Raw genomic sequence first — 17074 nt, 5'->3', positions numbered from 1 at the left:
TTGGTTCTTTCTAGACAATACATCGAGCTTCTTGGTTCATACGAATGGTTTAGAACACATCTTAAAGATACTGATATCCCCTGACGACCAACCAAACTCGCTTAGAGAGGCTTCTCTACATGCATTGTGCGCCGCTTGTGAAAATAATGGTAATAACGTATGCTGTCCATGTTAAACGTGGAATAGTTTTGAGACTAAGCACATTATTATGTCGTTCTTGCATGTACCGTATTAGCTTAGGCCTATATAATAATCTGACAATGCTGATATGGTTTTCCTAGGATTATTAAGGGTCTGGTAATAATTAAAATAAAATATAGTATTAGTGTCAGGGGACGCTTTAGTTAGGGATTATTAAGATTAACTTTTTTAATAGATTCAGATTTTTAATATAAAAATTGACCCAGGGAACTATTCGAATCCCTCGAGCTCTTTTCTCTAAAGGGTTAGAAAAAGAGCTTACAGGGTTAAAGTATGAAAGCAATGAATTACCTAAATTCTTTCATAAATTATTGTGTATAAATCAGGTGAATTAATATTGTGATGGTGCTGCTCTGAGTTACAAACAGATCCAGACGAATACGTCGTTGAACAAGTTGTTGAAAACTTAGTTCCAATAACTGTTGAAGTTAAAGCACCAACTTTGACCCTTCCACCAGACGAATACGTCGTTGAACAAGTTTTAGAAAACTTAGTTCAAGCTACTGTTGAAGTTAAAGCACCAACTTCGACCCTTCCACCAGACGAATACGTTGTTGAACAAGTTGTTGAAAACTTAGTTCCAGCAACTGTTGAAGTTAGACCAACATCACCAACTTCGACACCTCCACCAGACGAAAACATCTTGAGGTCCGTTGCAAAAGATTTAGTTCAAGCAGCTATTGAGACCAGCAAAGAAGAATTAATATGAGGGGCAAATATCGCGTCTCGATTCATCTGCCACTCAAGTTGAGAAGTTTGTAGAAGTTCAGGCGTTATTATTAAAAACGTCAACTTCGACCGTTCCACCAGACGAATACATTTTTTGGGCCGTTGCTAAAGACTTAGTTCAAGCAACTGTTGAAGTTAAAGCTTTAACTTCAACAGTTGCTTGAACTAAGTTTTCAACAACTTGTTCAACGACGTATTCGTCTGGTGGAAGAGTCGAAGTTGGTGCTTTAAAAAATTTTGATCCACCAAATGAGATCTCGTATGCACATCCACGTCAAAATGTAGGAGACCACGGCATGTCGATGCAAGAACCATCATATGGAGCACAGGAGCGATATTCAACAGCTCAACTCTTTAGTGAAGCTCAGATCAGCCTTGTAAAAATAAGATGTCGAACAATCAACACTCGTCGGCACACGAGTTCTTTGACAGCTTTGGTTCATCCGGTTCCGGCACTGCACCCTTTCATCGTGTGAGCCACAGTTTCTTTACGCCTAACAGGGATCAAACATCGTTCCCGGCCTTGCCACCAGCGTCAAATGCAGCCGAGCAACATTTCGTATCGCCAGCCAGGTTTGTGTGGAAAACTTAGTTCAAGCAACTGTTGAAGTTAAAGTTTCGTGCTTCAACTTCAACAGTTGCTTGAACTAAGTTTTTAACAACTTGTTCAACGACGTATTCGTCTGGTGGAAGAGTCGAAGTTGGTGCTTTAAAAAATTTTGATCCACCAAATGAGATCTCGTATGCACATCCACGTCAAAATGTAGGAGACCACGGCATGTCGATGCAAGAACCATCATATGGAGCACAGGAGCGATATTCAACAGCTCAACTCTTTAGTGAAGCTCAGATCAGCCTTGTAGAAATAAGATGTCGAACAATCAACACTCGTCGGCACACGAGTTCTTTGACAGCTTTGGTTTATCCGGTTCCGGCACTGCACCCTTTCATCGTGTGAGCCACAGTTTCTTTACGCCTAACAGGGATCATGCAAACATCGTTCCCGGCCTTGCCACCAGCGTCAAATGCAGCCGAGCAACATTTCGTATCGCCAGCCAGGTTTGTGTTGAAAACTTAGTTCAAGCAACTGTTGAAGTTAAAGTTTGGTGCTTTAACTTCAACAGTTGCTTGAACTAAGTTTTCAACAACTTGTTCAACGACGTATTCGTCTGGTTGAAGAGTCGAAGTTGGTGCTTTAAAAAATTTTGATCCACCAAATGAGAGCTCGTATGCACATCCACGTCAAAATGTAGGAGACCACGGCATGTCGATGCAAGAACCATCATATGGGGCACAGGAGCGATATTCAACAGCTCAACTCTTTAGTGAAGCTCAGATCAGCCTTGTAAAAATAAGATGTCGAACAATCAACACTCGTCGGCACACGAGTTCTTTGACAGCTTTGGTTCATCCGGTTCCGGCACTGCACCCTTTCATAGTGTGAGCCACAGTTTCTTTACGCCTAACAGGGATCAAACATCGTTCCCGGCCTTGCCACAAGCGTCAAATGCAGCCGAGCAACATTTCGTATCGCCAGCCAGGTTTGTGTTGAAAACTTAGTTCAAGCAACTGTTGAAGTTAAAGTTTGGTGCTTTAACTTCAACAGTTGCTTGAACTAAGTTTTCAACAACTTGTTCAACGACGTATTCGTCTGGTGGAAGAGTCGAAGTTGGTGCTTTAAAAAATTTTGATCCACCAAATGAGATCTCGTATGCACATCCACGTCAAAATGTAGGAGACCACGGCATGTCGATGCAAGAACCATCATATGGAGCACAGGAGCGATATTCAACAGCTCAACTCTTTAGTGAAGCTCAGATCAGCCTTGTAAAAATAAGATGTCGAACAATCAACACTCGTCGGCACACGAGTTCTTTGACAGCTTTGGTTCATCCGGTTCCGGCACTGCACCCTTTCATCGTGTGAGCCACAGTTTCTTTACGCCTAACAGGGATCAAACATCGTTCCCGGCCTTGCCACCAGCGTCAAATGCAGCCGAGCAACATTTCGTATCGCCAGCCAGGTTTGTGTTGAAAACTTAGTTCAAGCAACTGTTGAAGTTAAAGTTTGGTGCTTTAACTTCAACAGTTGCTTGAACTAAGTTTTCAACAACTTGTTCAACGACGTATTCGTCTGGTGGAAGAGTCGAAGTTGGTGCTTTAAAAAATTTTGATCCACCAAATGAGAGCTCGTATGCACATCCACGTCAAAATGTAGGAGACCACGGCATGTAGATGCAAGAACCATCATATGGGGCACAGGAGCGATATTCAACAGCTCAACTCTTTAGTGAAGCTCAGATCAGCCATGTAAAAATGAGATGTCGAACAATCAACACTCGTCGGCACACGAGTTCTTTGACAGCTTTGGTTCAACCGGTTCCGGCACTGCACCCTTTTATCGTGTGAGCCACAGTTTCTTTACGCCTAACAGGGATCAAACATCGTTCCCGGCCTTGCCACCAGCGTCAAATGCAGCCGAGCAACATTTTGTATCGCCAGCCAGGTTTGTGTTGAAAACTTAGTTCAAGCAACTGTTGAAGTTAAAGTTTCGTGCTTTAACTTCAACAGTTGCTTGAACTAAGTTTTCAACAACTTGTTCAACGACGTATTCGTTTGGTGGAAGAGTCGAAGTTGGTGCTTTAAAAAATTTTGATCCACCAAATGAGAGCTCTTATGCACATCCACGTCAAAATGTAGGAGACCACGGCATGTCGATGCAAGAACAATCATATGGGGCACAGGAGCGATATTCAACAGCTCAACTCTTTAGTTAAGCTCAGATCAGCCTTGTAAAAATAAGATGTCGAACAATCAACACTCGTCGGCACACGAGCTCTTTGACAGCTTTGGTTCATCCGGTTCCGGCACTGCACCCTTTCATCGTGTGAGCCACAGTTTCTTTACGCCTAACAGGGATCAAACATCGTTTCCGGCCTTGCAACCAGCGTCAAATGCAGCCGAGCAACATTTCGTATCGCCAGCCAGGTTTGTGTTTAAAACTTAGTTCAGGCAACAGTTGATGTTAAAGTTTCGTGCTTTAACTTCAACAGTTGCTTGAACTAAGTTTTCAACAACTTGTTCAACGACGTATTCGTCTGGTGGAAGAGTCGAAGTTGGTGCTTTAAAAAATTTTGATCCACCAAATGAGAGCTCGTATGCACATCCACGTCAAAATGTAGGAGACCACGGCATGTCGATGCAAGAACCATCATATGGAGCACAGGAGCGATATTCAACAGCTCAACTCTTTAGTTAAGCTCAGATCAGCCTTGTAAAAATAAGATGTCGAACAATCAACACTCGTCGGCACACGAGTTCTTTGACAGCTTTGGTTCATCCGGTTCCGGCACTGCACCCTTTCATCGTGTGAGCCACAGTTTCTTTACGCCTAACAGGGATCAAACATCGTTTCCGGCCTTGCCACCAGCGTCAAATGCAGCCGAGCAACATTTCGTATCGCCAGCCAGGTTTGTGTTTAAAACTTAGTTCAAGCAACTGTTGATGTTAAAGTTTCGTGCTTTAACTTCAACAGTTGCTTGAACTAAGTTTTCAACAACTTGTTCAACGACGTATTCGTCTGGTGGAAGAGTCGAAGTTGGTGCTTTAAAAAATTTTGATCCACCAAATGAGAGCTCGTATGCACATCCACGTCAAAATGTAGGAGACCACGGCATGTCGATGCAAGAACCATCATATGGGGCACAGGAGCGATATTCAACAGCTTAAGTCTTTAGTGAAGCTCAGATCAGCCTTCTAAAAATAAGATGTCGAACAATTAACACTCGTCGGCACACGAGTTCTTTGACAGCTTTGGTTCATCCGGTTCCGGCACTGCACCCTTTCATAGTGTGAGCCACAGTTTCTTTACGCCTAACAGGGATCAAACATCGTTCCCGGCCTTGCCACCAGCGTCAAATGCAGCCGAGCAACATTTCGTATCGCCAGCCAGGTTTGTGTGTAAACTTAGTTCAAGCAACTGTTGAAGTTAAAGTTTCGTGCTTCAACTTCAACAGTTACTTGAATTAAGTTTTCAACAACTTGTTCAACGACGTATTCGTCTGGTGGAAGAGTCGAAGTTGGTGCTTTAAAAAATTTTGATCCACCAAATGAGATCTCGTATGCACATCCACGTCAAAATGTAGGAGACCACGGCATGTCGATGCAAGAACCATCATATGGAGCACAGGAGCGATATTCAACAGCTCAACTCTTTAGTGAAGCTCAGATCAGCCTTGTAAAAATAAGATGTCGAACAATCAACACTCGTCGGCACACGAGTTCTTTGACAGCTTTGGTTCATCCGGTTCCGGCACTGCACCCTTTCATCGTGTGAGCCACAGTTTCTTTACGCCTAACAGGGATCAAACATCGTTCCCGGCCTTGCCACCAGCGTCAAATGCAGCCGAGCAACATTTCGTATCGCCAGCCAGGTTTGTGTTGAAAACTTAGTTCAAGCAACTGTTGAAGTTAAAGTTTCGTGCTTCAACTTCAACAGTTGCTTGAACTAAGTTTTTAACAACTTGTTCAACGACGTATTCGTCTGGTGGAAGAGTCGAAGTTGGTGCTTTAAAAAATTTTGATCCACCAAATGAGATCTCGTATGCACATCCACGTCAAAATGTAGGAGACCACGGCATGTCGATGCAAGAACCATCATATGGAGCACAGGAGCGATATTCAACAGCTCAACTCTTTAGTTAAGCTCAGATCAGCCTTGTAAAAATAAGATGTCGAACAATCAACACTCGTCGGCACACGAGCTCTTTGACAGCTTTGGTTCATCCGGTTCCGGCACTGCACCCTTTCATCGTGTGAGCCACAGTTTCTTTACGCCTAACAGGGATCAAACATCGTTTCCGGCCTTGCCACCAGCGTCAAATGCAGCCGAGCAACATTTCGTATCGCCAGCCAGGTTTGTGTTGAAAACTTAGTTCAAGCAACTGTTGATGTTAAAGTTTCGTGCTTTAACTTCAACAGTTGCTTGAACTAAGTTTTCAACAACTTGTTCAACGACGTATTCGTCTGGTGGAAGAGTCGAAGTTGGTGCTTTAAAAAATTTTGATCCACCAAATGAGAGCTCGTATGCACATCCACGTCAAAATGTAGGAGACCACGGCATGTCGATGCAAGAACCATCATATGGGGCACAGGAGCGATATTCAACAGTTTAACTCTTTAGTGAAGCTCAGATCAGCCTTGTAAAAATAAGATGTCGAACAATTAACACTCGTCGGCACACGAGTTCTTTGACAGCTTTGGTTCATCCGGTTCCGGCACTGCACCCTTTCATAGTGTGAGCCACAGTTTCTTTACGCCTAACAGGGATCAACCATCGTTCCCGGCCTTGCCACCAGCGTCAAATGAAGCCGAGCAACATTTCGTATCGCCAGCCAGGTTTGTGTGGAAAACTTAGTTCAAGCAACTGTTGAAGTTAAAGTTTCGTGCTTCAACTTCAACAGTTACTTGAACTAAGTTTTCAACAACTTGTTCAACGACGTATTCGTCTGGTGGAAGAGTCGAAGTTGGTGCTTTAAAAAATTTTGATCCACCAAATGAGATCTCGTATGCACATCCACGTCAAAATGTAGGAGACCACGGCATGTCGATGCAAGAACCATCATATGGAGCACAGGAGCGATATTCAACAGCTCAACTCTTTAGTGAAGCTCAGATCAGCCTTGTAAAAATAAGATGTCGAACAATCAACACTCGTCGGCACACGAGTTCTTTGACAGCTTTGGTTCATCCGGTTCCGGCACTGCACCCTTTCATCGTGTGAGCCACAGTTTCTTTACGCCTAACAGGGATCAAACATCGTTCCCGGCCTTGCCACCAGCGTCAAATGCAGCCGAGCAACATTTCGTATCGCCAGCCAGGTTTGTGTGGAAAACTTAGTTCAATCAATCAATCAATCAATCAAAACTTTATTTAAGCACGGTAAAATCTACAGTATAAAAAGTGGGCTATAATTATATACATTCATTAGATATTTAGGGACAAAATTACTAAATACAACACAATACAATACAATTTAAAATACAGATATATAAACTGATTTACAAGATTGCCGTGCGAGAGTCTGTTTTATAGGGAAAAAATGTTGTCAATCTCCCTTTTAAATTGGTTAAGAGAGCATAATGCTCGTACATTTTGAGGTAACTCATTCCACAACACCGCGCCACTATAACTAAAACTTCGTTTAGCATAATTTGTTCGCGGTTTCGGTACAAATAAAGCATTTTCAGAGTTTCTCAAATTGTATCCTGTGCTGTGGAATTCAAATAAATTACGGAGATAATTCGGTGTTAAATCGTTAAGAATTTTGAACATTATTACAGCCTTGTGTTTTTTCCGGCGTGTCGAAAGATTGTCCCAACCTAGTTTAGTGAAAAGGTCGCTGGAACTTGCATCGTATCCAGATTTGGTAATTACCCTCGCTGCTCTATTTTGCAGTTTTTGCAATTTATCATTTAACGTGATAATTTTAACCATCCCAAACTGAACTACAATAATCAAAATACGGTTGAATCAAAGCTCCGTAAATTTTGAGGGCAGTGCTTGTATCTATGAACTGGCGTATCCTTTTAAGAGCACCAATTGCCGACGCAACCTTTTTGGAAATGCCTTCAACGTGTCGCGCCCATACTAGGTGCTCATCAATTTGTAATCCTAATGATTTCGTATCTTTAACTCTCTTGATTATCTTCCCGTCAATTTCAATGTTTATTTGTTCATTATTGTGTATCATTAACCGTTGACGAGATCCAATTATCATAAATTCCGTTTTAGCGACATTTAGACTCAGTTTGTTAGCTATGAGCCATTGATTAAGATTTTTCAATTCAGAGTTAATTATTGATTCAAGCTCTGTTACAGATTTTGCCGCAATACTTATATTGGTATCATCAGCAAACATTCTCGGAGAGGCTCTTTCCAGACAATTAGGCAAATCGTTAATGTAAATTAAAAACAATAGTGGCCCCAAGTTGCTACCTTGAGGCACACCACAACTTATTTTAACAGCCTCAGATAATTCACCATTTACGCAACATCTTTGGCCACGGTTGCTTAGATATGATTCAAAGAGTTTGATGCCGCTTTGGTCAACACCATATATTCTTAACTTCCGTAAGAGAATGGTGTGATCAATGGTATCAAATGCTTTTTTGAGGTCGATAAAGACCACTCCATTGAGTAGGCCATTATCTATGTTGATTGACCATTTGTCCGTTGCTTCTAATAAGGCAGTTAATGTACTGTGCAATGATCGAAAACCGGATTGAATTTTGGATATCAAATTATTAGCATTTAAATACTCATATAGCTGATCAAAAATCAGTTTTTCAAAAATCTTAGCAACACATGAAATTACGGATATTGGTCGATAGTTGTCCATATCATCTTTTCTACCTTTCTTAAAATCGGCGTAACTCTTGCTAACTTCCATTCCGTTGGGAATATGCCAGTAGTTATAATCTTATCAAATATTAGAGTTAATGATGGGGCAACGATTTCAGCTGCAAGTTTTAAAAGTTTGCAGGGTATTTTATCCAGACCTGATGCTTTCTTTTCGTTAATCGTTCTTAATTTACTACAAACTGTATTTATTGTGGGGGTGTCAATGAGAATGTGGTTTCAGTTGGCTCAATATAAACCTCCGGTTCCACAGCAGATGGTGGTATATCAGATGCTAATTCTCACCTACTTTTGCAAAGTGAGAATTAAACATTTCGGCTATGTCCTTAGGCGCATTTATTGTTTCTTCGCCAATTGTAATATTAGATATGGTCTTATGACTAGAATTATTACGAGAGCTTAATTCATTAATAAGTTTCCAAGTTGACTTTGGATTGTTCTGGTTGGTCTCAAGGTTATCAGTAAAGTATTGACTTTTCACTTTTTTAATTTCATTATTCGTAGAGTTCCTTAATGATTTATATTGTTGCCAAATCAATGTGTCTCCAGTCATTTTTGCTTTCTTTTTCAAAAAATCTCTCTGGCGCATTTTTTGTTTTAATTCATTAGTTATCCAAGGGGATTTCTTTTTCCCAATTCTTTTTAATCTGAGTGGAGCATGTTTATCAATGCAATTAAGTAACATCCCTTTCCATCTTACCCACATTTCATTAGGTTCATTGCACAAATTTAATTCTAACCATTGCTGTTGTTTTAAATCTCGTATAAAGTTTCCTCTATGAAAATTTTTCATACTCCTTATTTCAACTAATCGCGCTTCCGCTTTCTTATAATGAACCTTATGTGTCATATAAACTAAAACATGATCACTTATGGAAAGATCAATTATGCCTGAGTTTATGATCTTTGTTGGGGCATTTGTAACGCAAAGATCAATTAGCGTTGAGGAATATGGTGTAGTTCTAGTGGGTTCTTTAATTAGTTGTGTGAGGCCAAAAATTTCAAATATATCATTTAATTTATTAGCATTGGCTGATGTTGCTCCCGGCATAAGGTCCACATTTATGTCACCTAATAGAAAGTAGTCATGATTCGTCAAATCTACCTTCTGTATTATTTTCTCAAAATAATCAAAGTAATACGTTGGCAGATCTGGAGGTCGATACCAAGTGCTAATTAAAAGAGATTTAGACCGAGGCTTAGTTATTTCAACTGTTAAATATTCTAAATCGTCAGAGCTTAAATCATCGCAAATTTTGTAATTAAGGTTGCATCTTACATAGAAACAAACACCACCCCCATGTCTCCCATTTGTTCTCCTATCTTTCCTTACTATTTCATAGCCGGGTATATGGACTTCGTTATCTCCAATTAAAGAATCAAGCTTTGTTTCGTTAATTGAGATAACATCAATATCAGATTCTTTCATAAATATTCGAAATTCATCAATATGCGCAAAAAGGCTATTAATCTAACTAACTAACTTCAACAGTTGCTTGAACTAAGTTTTCAACAACTTGTTCAACGACGTATTCGTCTGGTGGAAGAGTCGAAGTTGGTGCTTTAAAAAATTTTGATCCACCAAATGAGAGCTCGTATGCACATCCACGTCAAAATGTAGGAGACCACGGCATGTAGATGCAAGAACCATCATATGGGGCACAGGAGCGATATTCAACAGCTCAACTCTTTAGTGAAGCTCAGATCAGCCATGTAAAAATGAGATGTCGAACAATCAACACTCGTCGGCACACGAGTTCTTTGACAGCTTTGGTTCAACCGGTTTTGGCACTGCACCCTTTTATCGTGTGAGCCACAGTTTCTTTACGCCTAACAGGGATCAAACATCGTTCCCGGCCTTGCCACCAGCGTCAAATGCAGCCGAGCAACATTTTGTATCGCCAGCCAGGTTTGTGTTGAAAACTTAGTTCAAGCAACTGTTGAAGTTAAAGCTTGGTGCTTTAACTTCAACAGTTGCTTGAACTAAGTTTTCAACAACTTGTTCAACGACGTATTCGTCTGGTGGAAGAGTCGAAGTTGGTGCTTTAAAAAATTTTGATCCACCAAATGAGAGCTCGTATGCACATCCACGTCAAAATGTAGGAGACCACGGCATGTCGATGCAAGAACCATCATATGGGGCACAGGAGCGATATTCAACAGCTCAACTCTTTAGTGAAGCTCAGATCAGCCTTGTAAAAATAAGATGTCGAACAATCAACACTCGTCGGCGCAATTTTCCGTTTCGTAAACCGCCAGTGTCACCAGTGACAATCAGTGTCACCACTATTAGCGTACGTCACATCCGGTGAATATGAAACAGAATTCGAATATTAATAACAAAGGCTCGCGCGCTTTAGCATGTTTGTGAACATGGCGGATGAGCAGGCCCACAAGAAATCGTTGAAAAAACCAAGTGGATGGAATCAATTCAATCAAGAAGTTGCTGTACGTATCAAATTTTCTATAAGATCAATTAGTTTATTTAAATACAGCAGTAAATCAACGCAGAATACTAAAACACGAAACTAGTCTAGAGAAAAATTTGCATAATTCTGCGATTTTACTCGTGAAGGCACGTTGTTCTTTTGTTGCGTTGTTGTATTGTAATAATCCAGCGTTCGACAATATCTGAATAAAGAGTATTAATAAAAGGGCATATTAGAGAAAACAAAAAGTAAAAATTTTTCTCAATTTGGAGATATTGTCTATTGCGTATATATTTACCAGAAAATTTTTACGCGAAACATTTTACTACAGTAATAATACAAACTATGTTGCGATATTTCTTTAGCCTGAGATAGCAAGTAGACTTGGGCAAGAACATGAAATAGGGAAAATAAGTAAAGTTGCTTCAGGGATGTGGCGGAAACTTGGTACATACAGAAGGAAGGTAATAATTTGTAAACAATATTTACAGGTTTCAGGAGCAAAACAATAGGCCCTTCCATTTAATTTCCTGACACCCCCCCCCTTGAGTGACAAAGATACGGATTTTACCCCCCTTTGGAAACAGTTTTCTGGACGACCTCGAGAAATTCAATATTTTTTGTAAAACTCAGAAATTTATTTTTTTTCAAGCTCATAGACCCCCTTGGGATCCCCCCCCCTTGTTTAGAGGTAGCACCTTCCTCCTTCCAACCTTTGGAAATTTAAAAAAAATTGATCTCCTCAGAAATTGCCCTTTAACAATCCCCTCAAAAAATCAGAATGTTCAGACGTTATTAATTTTTAAAATCTTGTTCCCAAGGAGCTGTGGATATTAAATGGAATGATTGTTTAGATTTTATCATAGTTCATCAAAGACATTTTCTCCCTTAGGATCATTGGGCAATAGGATTGACCCAAAATAAATATTTTCTCTCTGCAGGAATGGAGGGATGAAGCTCAGAGGAAAAGGGAAGACTGGGACACCGGTTTACTTGAGGTAGAGCAGAAATGCAAGTTATGTGACAAATCATTTGTACGTCAACGGGATCTGAGATATCATGAAAAAGGATGTGGCAAGATGCATTGCAGTGACTGTGGTGAAGAATTTTCTCATAAAGAATTCCTCAAGTCACATATTGTTAAGGAGCACCAACAAGCATTTAAATGCGATGAATGTGGGAAAGCATTTCACAGTAAGCGAAACCTAGGAAGACACCAAGTGACACATACCAAGGCAAAAGTAACATGTGAGGTCTGTGGGTCACAAATTAATAGTACTAGCCAAAAACGGCATATGAAACTGAAACATTGTTAAAGCTGTTTGTTACAAATGTAGCTTTTTATAACAATTGATAGTGTTGGCAAATGCAATATAAACATCACTACAAGTATAAAGACTTGGAAGAGTACGTTCATGTTATTTTTTTAATTACTAATTAAAGTTCTCAAAGTTCTTATTCTACTAGTCATGTTACTATTTAATTTAATTAATTCTAAACCCTCGGTCCCAAAGTTAAGACCAAGATTTGTTATGCATGGAAAATATGCTTAAAACTGACTTTACCTCATCTTCAAAAATGTCATTAAATATAACCATGAACTAAGCTATACAAAGATATGTAACCAGATTAGTTCAAAATGACATACTAGAGTACTTCATGTGTGGTGGCTAGTTTTTGACTTCATTGTGTGTGAGCCACATTTTTTAGCCATAGGGGTGTTTTCTCTCACAGCGACTGAAAAATTGTGACTACGTTTGGCTTTCTTCTTGGGGATTACTAATGGCTCCAGTCTGAATGAGTGTTGTTTACCAACTGCTTGACGGCTACCATTGCCCGATTTTCTTTTTCGATTTGGTTGGACCTTAATTTTTTTCCCATTTTTGGACTTGCTAAGTTCGGACATCCCAAAATTAAAAAGTGCTGATGTGAGGTTTCCACTGCCAGTATTTGATTTTATAAGTCTCTGAAGCTTGCCGGTAAACTTCAGAACTCCTGCAGCCATCTTCTTGTCTTGACTCTCTGTGAGCTTCTCAGCAAGTAGATTGCAGCTTTCCTGGAGGGAAATTTGAGCTTGACTGATCAGACTTTGTGTTTTGTTGCAATTTACTTCTGAGGAAGGGAATTGGTCACATTTCTGCAATATTAAGTTAAAATTAATTTAAACTTTAATGAATTTGAAGAAATTTGGCTTGTTTTGCTATAGGAGAGTGCTGCCTCTCACTTGAAATAATCAGTTTGCTTAGCTTAAAACACAAAAAGTGTTATATGATATTTTGAATTGTGCGCATAGGTGAAGTGAAATATTAACCTGTTAACTGCCAGCAATGTCTGTGTTGCATAGTCAAACCTGAACTAAGTGGACCCCATTTAAGTGGACAGGTTGTTTGAAGCTGACTCTGTAATTTATATATATGTATATTTATATGACACTGTAATATATGTATAATTATATGACAGTGTCATATATGTATATTTATATGACACTGTAATATATATGTATGTGTATATAGGCATCCACTTCACACAGGTCAAGACTGTATAACCCAGGATATAATGGTATTAAAGCACTAAATAATTTGAATGTACCTCTGCTTGCATCTCATCAATATCTCCATCTTTTCCTTGCTCTGGAAGAACATCTTCAGCTTCATTTAATACCAAATCCTGTGCAGGATCCATGTGACGAAGACAGGTGTACTTGGAAGTGGGAAGTGTTCGGCCAAGTGCAACTAATGCAAACTGTTGTCTCAGTTCTGGACAGGAAACAGGTACAAAGTTTAAACAGTTTGCCAACTTGGCTACCCACAAGAGATATTGGTGCTTACATGGAGATCTATCTTTTCCTGTTTCACACGTACAAACACCCAGTGACATATCAACCATGTACCTTGTTATTAAAGAGAGTGCAACTGTTTAGAAATACATTAAAAAATATCATACTCTAATAATCTGATAATGCTACTTACAACAAAATTTTGTTACTAAAGGCCTGATTCTACGAGTTCTTCTTTTGATTGTGAGCAATCAAGTAGAAATAATTTATTCGAGAGGTCGCGATTCAAAAGAAAACGGCAAAATATTTCGCATTTTGTTGAGAAAAGTGGCCGTAGAGTCAGTCCTTGACACTGATTTATTATAGTCTTACCATTTGTCAGCATCTGTAAGACTTGGAACTTGAAAAACATCACCTGGAAACTTTTTTACTTTCTCTAGGAATGCAAGTTTCTCATCTTCACTCGGTATTATATAGCCCCGACTTCCATCTTTTTTCCTTTTCTCTTTGCCAAAAAAGCGACTCCGGTAGTACCCATCATAGCTTCCATCTGCTACAGAGAGTAGCTTTTCTTTGTAGTGGTGTTCCAAGTCTGTAACTAATCGTTCAACAAGTGCAACAACATTGAATTCCTTCGTTCTCTTCAAAATGACATCCTTTACAATCAGGAATTGCGATTCAACAAAGTTGTTGGTTTGATTTCCACGGTCTATTCTATTCGATCTTCGTAAAGATTTTCAAAGTACTGAAAGGCATTTTCATAATCATCACAAGCATTACTTAGCAGTTCTTCATAGCTGGATTCAAACAAGTCTTCCGATTCAGCATAAACAGCTTTCTTAAACATGCTCATTATGGTAGGTCGGTCAAACTGATTAATAAGATGATTCTTATCATGTAGCCATTTCCACACTTGCTGCAAGATGTGAAATGTGCAAAGTAACAGTTTTGCACATGGCCATGTTGATCTTATGGCAGTCCGTTCTTCGTCACAGTTGTCTGTCATAATAACTGCTGGGCCATCAGCCCCTCTTCCAAAGAAAGCATCATTGGGTAGACATTTTCTCAGCATTTCAAAACCACTCTTTAATGTGGATTCCTTCTCATCAGATGTAATTAATATACCACATGGTAATGCCCCAGCAATACAGTGTGTACACAGAAAGAACACTTTTAAATTATGCTCCTCTGTGTTTGAAGTCGCATCAATAAAAACAAGTTCACCACTTTGCTCAACGTACTTGTGTACACGTTTCATTAATGGTGAGATGATGACTACAAGAAGTGGAATATTCTCACCCCCATAGAGCTGATAGCTTGTACTTGCTTCTGGGTTTGATGTTTTATAGTTATCTAATACATGAACAAGTCTTTCATACATGGCATTACCTTTACCACCAAACTTTTCCTGGACATATTGTTCGTAAATATAGCAAAAGTCTCTTCGCCGTGGAGTGATCGAACGATCCGCCTTTTTTACGTGAAATTCCATATCATCCTTGCACATAGCTTTAACTTCCTGTAGGTACTGTTGTCTGGCTGAGCAAGGTGTGTGCCCAGCTTGATACAGTTTCTTAATTTTATCCACACATTCAGTTGTCAAGTCCTTGAAGTTAAAAGCCTCCAAATTCTCAGTCGAATGATTATGTTCCCATTCAACGCTTATGAAACACTTACCAAATACATCTATTTTCATAGCCAGCTGAAAGGGGCAATTTGTGTTCTTGACTCTGGCTGTTGGGTTACTCTGCAGCCTTCGTTGGGGGTCTTTTTGTGGGCTGATAATCCGCGTGTTGTGATGGCAACGATAGTAGTTCTGCAACTTGTATAGTTTGCTTGGTTTCTTTTTAGCTTTAACTTTTAAAGTAACACTGTTGATCTCCTGAAATTCCGAAATCCATTCTTCGAAATCATTGGCTGATACATCCCGTGTGGAAACATATAATTTGAATTTATTACCTTCAGATGCATGGAAACTTTCTACCGAGTTTTCGCAGCATTCTGGTAGCCTTTTCATCGCTTTCACTTTCAGATTTTCTTCCTGATCTTTCGATAGCGACTTAGACAAAATTTGACGGTCAACATCATTGATAACCGTGTTAAAAAGTTCTTCAAAATCATTCACCACCGCCATTTTAAAACATACACATTCAGAGATTGTCAGCATAGCAGATTACACTTACGTAATTACTCACCGGATGTGACGCACGCTAATAATGGTGACACTGATTGTCACTGGTGACACTGGCGGTTTACGAAACGGAAAATTGCCTCGTCGGCACACGAGTTCTTTGACAGCTTTGGTTCATCTGGTTCCGGCACTGCACCCTTTCATAGTGTGAGCCACAGTTTCTTTACGCCTAACAGGGATCAAACATCGTTCCCGGCCTTGCCACCAGCGTCAAATGCAGCCGAGCAACATTTCGTATCGCCAGCCAGGTTTGTGTTGAAAACTTAGTTCAAGCAACTGTTGAAGTTAAAGTTTGGTGCTTTAACTTCAACAGTTGCTTGAACTAAGTTTTCAACAACTTGTTCAACGACGTATTCGTCTGGTGGAAGAGTCGAAGTTGGTGCTTTAAAAAACTTTGAGCCACCAAATGAGAGCTCGTATGCACATCCACGTCAAAATGTAGGAGACCACGGCATGTCGATGCAAGAACCATCATATGGGGCACAGGAGCGATATTCAACAACTCAACTCTTTAGTGAAGCTGGTGCTTCAACTACCAAAGAAACACGCCATGCCAAACAGCTCTCGGATGCTGAAAACCATGCAACATGAACTCCACCATCTTACGGGTCAAATTTGCCAGCACAGCCTTCTGCCCATACTGGAAACGACCTGTTTAACGTGGCGAAATCATTTACTCCTGGTGGTGGAACGTCCCAGTTGTTTTCCGGGCAGCACCAGAATGATCCTTTCGAAGGTTTTGGTTCTAGTCATGAGGAGAGCCGAAGATTTCCTTCTTTTGCAGCAGGAGATGGAGTGCCTGGTTTCTCGATCAAAACCGATGCACAATATTCTTTTCAGCATACAGAAGCATCAGAGAAAAAACCTAAAGTAGGGAAATGGCCTTTCGACCACAATGAGTCGGCACCATCTCAAGTTGAACCACCTTCTAGTCGAGACCAAAACACCTGCCATGCATCTTCAGCTCAAAACCTGAACGCACCGCCATCGAGTTCAACTTTTCCTGATTTCGATCAGAAAAATTATTCACTTGGGGACACAGCCACAGTATTTTCTGATTCAGCTATGGCATTCAGTGGTATTCCTAGACCCAATACTGAATTGGGTAACCAGAGTAAGACCTCTGGCGAAACATTACCGGGCCAAGACGTTGTTGAAACTTACGATCCAATTGGAAAACAACCAGTTGAACTTGCCAGCAATTTATATCCTACTGAACGCAACGCTTTTCCAGCTGTTCCATCTACAACTTCTGGCCTATATCCACCAACAATGGTGAATGATGCTATTGACCAAGCCGCTGGTCCATCGACGCAGAGTGTAACGCCGG

General features: G+C 40.1%; 1 protein-coding gene across 1 annotated transcript; it reads right to left on the bottom strand.

The window, feature by feature from the left end:
• Positions 1-12434: 12434 nt before the first annotated feature.
• Positions 12435-15687, bottom strand: LOC114533412. The gene is made up of 4 exons (XM_028554924.1): positions 15580-15687; positions 13926-14209; positions 13367-13667; positions 12435-12914 (listed from the first exon to the last, which is right to left on the bottom strand). The coding sequence occupies exons 1-4, from the start codon at positions 15685-15687 to the stop codon at positions 12435-12437; spliced, it is 1173 nt and encodes a 390-aa protein (XP_028410725.1).
• Between the last annotated feature and the right edge of the window lie 1387 nt (positions 15688-17074).

The sequence above is a fragment of the Dendronephthya gigantea genome, unplaced genomic scaffold (assembly GCF_004324835.1).
Source record: "Dendronephthya gigantea isolate DGI-Jeju-01 unplaced genomic scaffold, DenGig_1.0 000090F, whole genome shotgun sequence".
Classification (NCBI taxonomy): domain Eukaryota; kingdom Metazoa; phylum Cnidaria; class Anthozoa; order Malacalcyonacea; family Nephtheidae; genus Dendronephthya; species Dendronephthya gigantea.
The sequence above is the reverse complement of the archived record's forward strand: the minus strand, read 5'-3'. Positions and strand labels throughout refer to the sequence as shown.